The sequence below is a fragment of the Octodon degus genome, unplaced genomic scaffold (assembly GCF_000260255.1).
Source record: "Octodon degus isolate 3935 unplaced genomic scaffold, OctDeg1.0 scaffold00180, whole genome shotgun sequence".
Lineage (NCBI taxonomy): Eukaryota > Metazoa > Chordata > Mammalia > Rodentia > Octodontidae > Octodon > Octodon degus.
In genome coordinates this window covers 2,858,201-2,863,392 of record NW_004524756.1, presented here as the reverse complement: position 1 = coordinate 2,863,392, position 5,192 = coordinate 2,858,201, and the positions used below count along the sequence as shown (strand labels likewise).

The window sequence follows — 5,192 nt, the reverse complement described above, 5'->3', positions numbered from 1 at the left end:
AGAGAGAGAGAGAGAGAGAGAGAGAGAGAGAGAGAGAGAGAGAGAAAGAGAAAACAGCATCCAGAGTTCAATCCCCAGCATGCCCTGTCAGACCTGCCCCCAGGACACATTGATACTGTGACTGAAACTGGGCGTGGTGGTGCGCCTGTAATCCCACTGCTTGGGAGACTGCAGAACAGGAGAATCACTATGAGTCCAATCCACATAGTGAGACCCTGTAGACCCTGTAGTCCCTGCACTAAATGCAATAAAAAAGTTATCAAATTCTAATGAAAAACTAATCAAAAATAGTAGAAAAACTGTTTTAAATGATTGGCTTCTAAATGAGCTCGTGTGAAACGTTAGACATTCAAAGTTTCCATTTCACAGTGATGAGCACTAATCTGCTTGGTTACCTCTCATTTTTTGTGGAAACACACAGGTTTTCTTTTCTGTTTTTCTTTTTGCACTCCCATTACTTATTAATGCTTTTGCCAGAAATCCCTGTATTTTTAACTGGAATTTTAAAAATTGATTACAATAAACTTAGTACATTCAGACAAAGAACTACGAAGCCAAAGGGAAATTGTATTCCAAGTTCACCAAATTTAGGAAGAGAAAACCAAGTTCTCCTCTCTATTTTGTTCTCCCCAACCCCTAATGTTCTCTAAGACCAAGCACCCAACTTAGAAAGAGCATGGACCCTAAAACCCAGCATGCATGTATTGGAACCTTAGCCCCATGATTAAAAATAGGTACAGTCAAACAAATCCCTGTCTCCCTGGGCCCTGGTGTCCCCTTGCAAGCAGCAGTAACAGCCTGACACAAGGATCTCACTGAGCTCTAAGGTGATGGCACAGGGAGGGCTCTCAGGAGCCACTGATGTGCATAGGGTCTCACCACCCTTCCTGCCCTCCAGTCCACTGCGTTTCTCCTTCTCACCCTTGCTGGTCACCATGTCCTAGCGGGTTTGTGCATCAGTACCTTTCCCATTCTGAGCCCTCTGCCTTTGCTCATGCTCAGACTCCACCATGGCCAGTGGCAATGCTGCTCAGATCACCAATTTCAGTTCTCCAGGCAGGCTGTTGTGAAATATGAAACCGCCTGAGTCGGAATTCCCATTCTCCTACTTTATAACTGTACAAGCTGGGAAAGGGGACATGAACAAAGTGATCGAGTAAGGACATAAAAGTGCAAACACGTGGAGACGACACTGACAGGTAGCTCTTATTCTTCTCTTCACTGTCTTTGCTGTTATCTTGACCCCATTCCAAGCAAGGTCACATTTATAATTGTAATATTATGACTTTTGTTGGGTTCTGTATAACTCCCCAACAAATCTCACATCACTCATCAAGTTATATGTTTTGATATAAAAACACAAAACTGCATTCGATCCAGAAAAATAATTAGGTTACTAAGGGATTCTGGGGCCAGAGAGATAGCTCAGCGAGCAGTTGGGTCACAGATAGAATTTCTGATAGGAACTATCAAAAACAACACTTTTCTTTCAAGAGGTGATTGAAGGTAATAAATCATCTGATAAGGACTCTCAGGTTCCTTCCTCCTTTTTCTTCTCTCAGTCCTAATTAAAATGCAGTGCTGCATTCCTGGAAGCTATTGTGCCATTTACATTTTTTAAACTGTGAATTATTCACATTACACGTACACATGCCAGGCAGGGTGGTGCACACCTGTAGCCCCAGCACTTAGGAGGCTGAGGCAGGAGGATTGCTGCCAGATTGAGGCCATCCTGAGCTACACCACAAGACTTGGAAAGTCTTACCTGACGTTCTTCTGAACCACTTGGGTTTCTTGTCCCATATCACAAAGAGATAGTACGCAGGGATCCCAGTCAGAGTGATGACAAAGCCAATGCCAGTGCTGAACGGGTCAGAATAAAGGGAAAGGATAACCATGAAGAAGCACGTGAAGGAGAACAATGCTGGGATGAAGAGCGGCACCTGGAACAGGGCACAGGAAACATTCACTGCAGACAGAGTTCAGGGTTTAGAGCTGGGTTCAGCTTGGGCATGTCTGTCCTGCCCTGTGCTCTAATGACACGTACACAGGAGTCCTGTGATAGGCACCAACCCACTTGGGAGCAGAATCTCCTGTGAGCTACAAAATGTACTCATCATTCTTCTGTGGATACATTCTGCTTTAACTTAATTTAAATCTTTACATAGACAAAGTCTGAGTCTTTATAAAGGGGTGTTTCATTAGAGATAATCTATTCAAATTATTTTGTTAGTTAAGTACCATTATGATTTATAGTTTTGATTTTAAAAGATTGACTCTTTGATAATGCTGATTAGAATCCACTTTGGGGGCATGAAGAGCACTAGCAGCTTGTTACATGTTCAAGCCTTTCAGTGTATATTGATTTTCTGTTGAGATTCACAATAAGAATGGACAGGAATAAAACAGGCCAACTCCTATTCAACCACTAATAAAGATGCCACCTGCATTAGGCAATGAATATAATTAGAAGCAAATTCTGACAACACAACTGACAACATTATCTGTACTATTTCTTAAAGGCAAATAAATAGTGCAGTCAAATCAATCCATGAACATTGAAGACTGAAGGAAATGACGAGCCTTTTGGAAAAAAAAATGTTAATTATAGTAAACGGATACACTGTGAATTGGTAAATTCATAGATCTTCTCTTACCCCATGCATTTTACAATTCCATTTCTTTAGGATACATACCATAGATAACAAGTCATGTCACAACTCAACACGTAAGTGCTTAAAATGCCTGTATTGTAAAGCAGTATCCTTTTCGAAGTTATAATTAATAAAACATCTGCCTCACTTTTTCTCAGCACAGTGGGTTCACAACCATTGAGCATGAAGACAGATGTAGCCCATGCTTTGAATCACTCAGGTCATTGGACTCATTCATAAAAATTCCACATAACATACAAACAAGCACACTTCTTTTTAAAATTGTAGCATATAAACATCAGTAAAGATCTTTAAAAAATGCACAAATGATTTTTTTTGAAGTTAAACTCCTACGAAGTCACTGTGTACAAGAGTTAAACATTCCATTCTACAGGACCCTGCCCCCACCAACCTCCCATCATCAAGTGATGACAAAGGGAGGGCTGGGTGTTAGGAGGAAGATTTATATAAACCCATCAAGATTGCTGAGGTTACCTTGAAAGGACGATGCATATCTGGGCGTTTGTATCGAAGATAAATCAGCCCAGCGACTGCCAGCCCAATAAAAAACCACCTGGCAAAACTGAGGAAATTCAAAAGACTGTAGAGATCTCCAGAGAAGAGCATCACCATCGTCAAGGGGTGCTGGGGGAAGGGAGAAAAAACAAGTTTGGTGACTTTATACATGATCTTAGATGATCACAAACAACAACATCACTGCACATGGTAATTATTACTGTTATCTTCTTAAAATGATTCCTCGTACTGATAACCTATGATCATGGTCAAAACCCAGATTTCTAGCTTCTTTTCTACATTCTGCTCTTATAATCCCTTTACACCAATATCATTATCCTTTATTAGGGTGGAATTTTAAAAGGAGCTTTTGTTTTTAGTTCCTTTTCCATTTCTGAGAACAGAATGTATTTGCAAAGGGTAAAAGGCAAGATACTCAGTCATTCAAATTGCGAAGACCCAGAGATGGAGGTGGTTGGGAAATAACCAATCATGGACACTACGTGTGAGCCTAATTGGAAATCTCAGGAGGAAAGCTCTGCCAGTGTTTTCTGACGAGCTCCTGGCTGTCCACACGCATGAACACAGCCACTTCTAGGTGAAGCCGCTGGCTCCTGAATGCAAAACGTTGACCTTTTCTTACTCCACATTGAATGTCCCTGTGTGCTTGCCATGTGTGACCCTCAAGACCGCAGAAAAGAATGGAGTGCTGAGAGCAGCAGAGCAGGCGTGCAGCTGCACATGCCAAGGACAGCATGACTGATGGCAGACGCCTCAAATGAAAGCCTCTTCACGGAATAATACATTCTGTTCCCACAAGTGATGGTAACGTCCAGATCCCTCACAGAAAGTATGCAGTGCATAAAAAAGAAATTTCAAGGAAACATTCTGAAATAAATTAAATGTACAGGGAGGGGAGAGTGATATTCAGTGTATTCTATGGGACCTCTGACAGCAGATTCCAGTGGACAAAAATATTACAAAATTGTAGGTAAAAATGACTATAATGTTGCCAATAGGTGTCTGAGGACTTTTACACCTTTTACAGTCTTTTCTATTCCACACTTCATGAACACTTCTCTGCATAAAGAATTCTACAACTTAAATGTAAGTGTTGGTGCTCTTCTTTCTTTCCTGTATAAAGAATCACTGCACTGTCTAGGATTTCATCCATTGTTTGTGTGCAATTCATTATAGGGAATCCACAAAGAGATGTCTAGGTATTCTTTGACAGTAGATTTTAGGCACATCTTCTGTAGATAGTTGGGACCTTTTAGCTCTGTGTCCTTGCCTTTAACATCTCTGCCAAGAAGAGGAGCTACACTAATTAATTTCCTTCGACCTTACAAATTTCTACAAAGGTAAAATAGAAGTGATGTGGTTCATGCCCTAAAGCATCAAAAATCCATCAGAAAAGCCAAGAAAAGGGAAGCCATGGAAAATATTCTGCCTCCCAAACTTCACCATGACATGCAGAGCCAGTGAGAAAGTAAAGCCTGGTCGGTAGTTTGTTTGAATTTTTCTTTGCTAACTTGCTCTTTGAGGTTTTATCTAGATAAACTTGTTAATATGCATTACCAAAACAATAACAGCTGGCAGAGGAGTGTGCTTTCGGACATGAATCATGGAGAGGATTTCTGGAAGGTGACCCTCTCGAGACGCAACATAGAATAACCTGATGGGAGAGAAACGTGGGTGGAGTTGACTGTATAATCGATCATTTCACGGGGAAAATCCAGAAATCCCAAGAACACTCACATCTTTCTCATACCAAATGGTTTGGCATGTCTTAGCAGATTACTTAGTATTTGCTGTTCAGATAAGGTAGAGAACATCCTAAGAACTCTGAATTCAAGATTCACAAAATCTGCCAACGTCTTACATTATTCTCAGAGGAGAATCATAACAGCATTAGATTTAGCATGTAAGTAGCTGAATAAGAATTTATATCTACAGTCCTAGCATGTATGTGTGTTGTGTGTGTGTTACCAGTACAATCCAACATGCACACACACACACACA

General features: G+C 40.8%; 1 protein-coding gene across 1 annotated transcript in view; it reads right to left on the bottom strand.

Moving 5' to 3' along the window:
• Positions 1–5,192, bottom strand: part of Slc7a11 (solute carrier family 7 member 11) — an 80,224-nt gene that overhangs the window by 8,720 nt on the left and 66,312 nt on the right. Inside the window, exons 9-11 of the mRNA XM_004643639.2 lie at positions 4,749–4,845; positions 3,150–3,299; positions 1,766–1,943 (exon numbers count right to left, since the gene is read on the bottom strand). Of these exons, the coding sequence (XP_004643696.1) occupies positions 1,766–1,943; positions 3,150–3,299; positions 4,749–4,845 (425 nt within the window). The remainder of the gene's footprint in view (positions 1–1,765; positions 1,944–3,149; positions 3,300–4,748; positions 4,846–5,192) is intronic.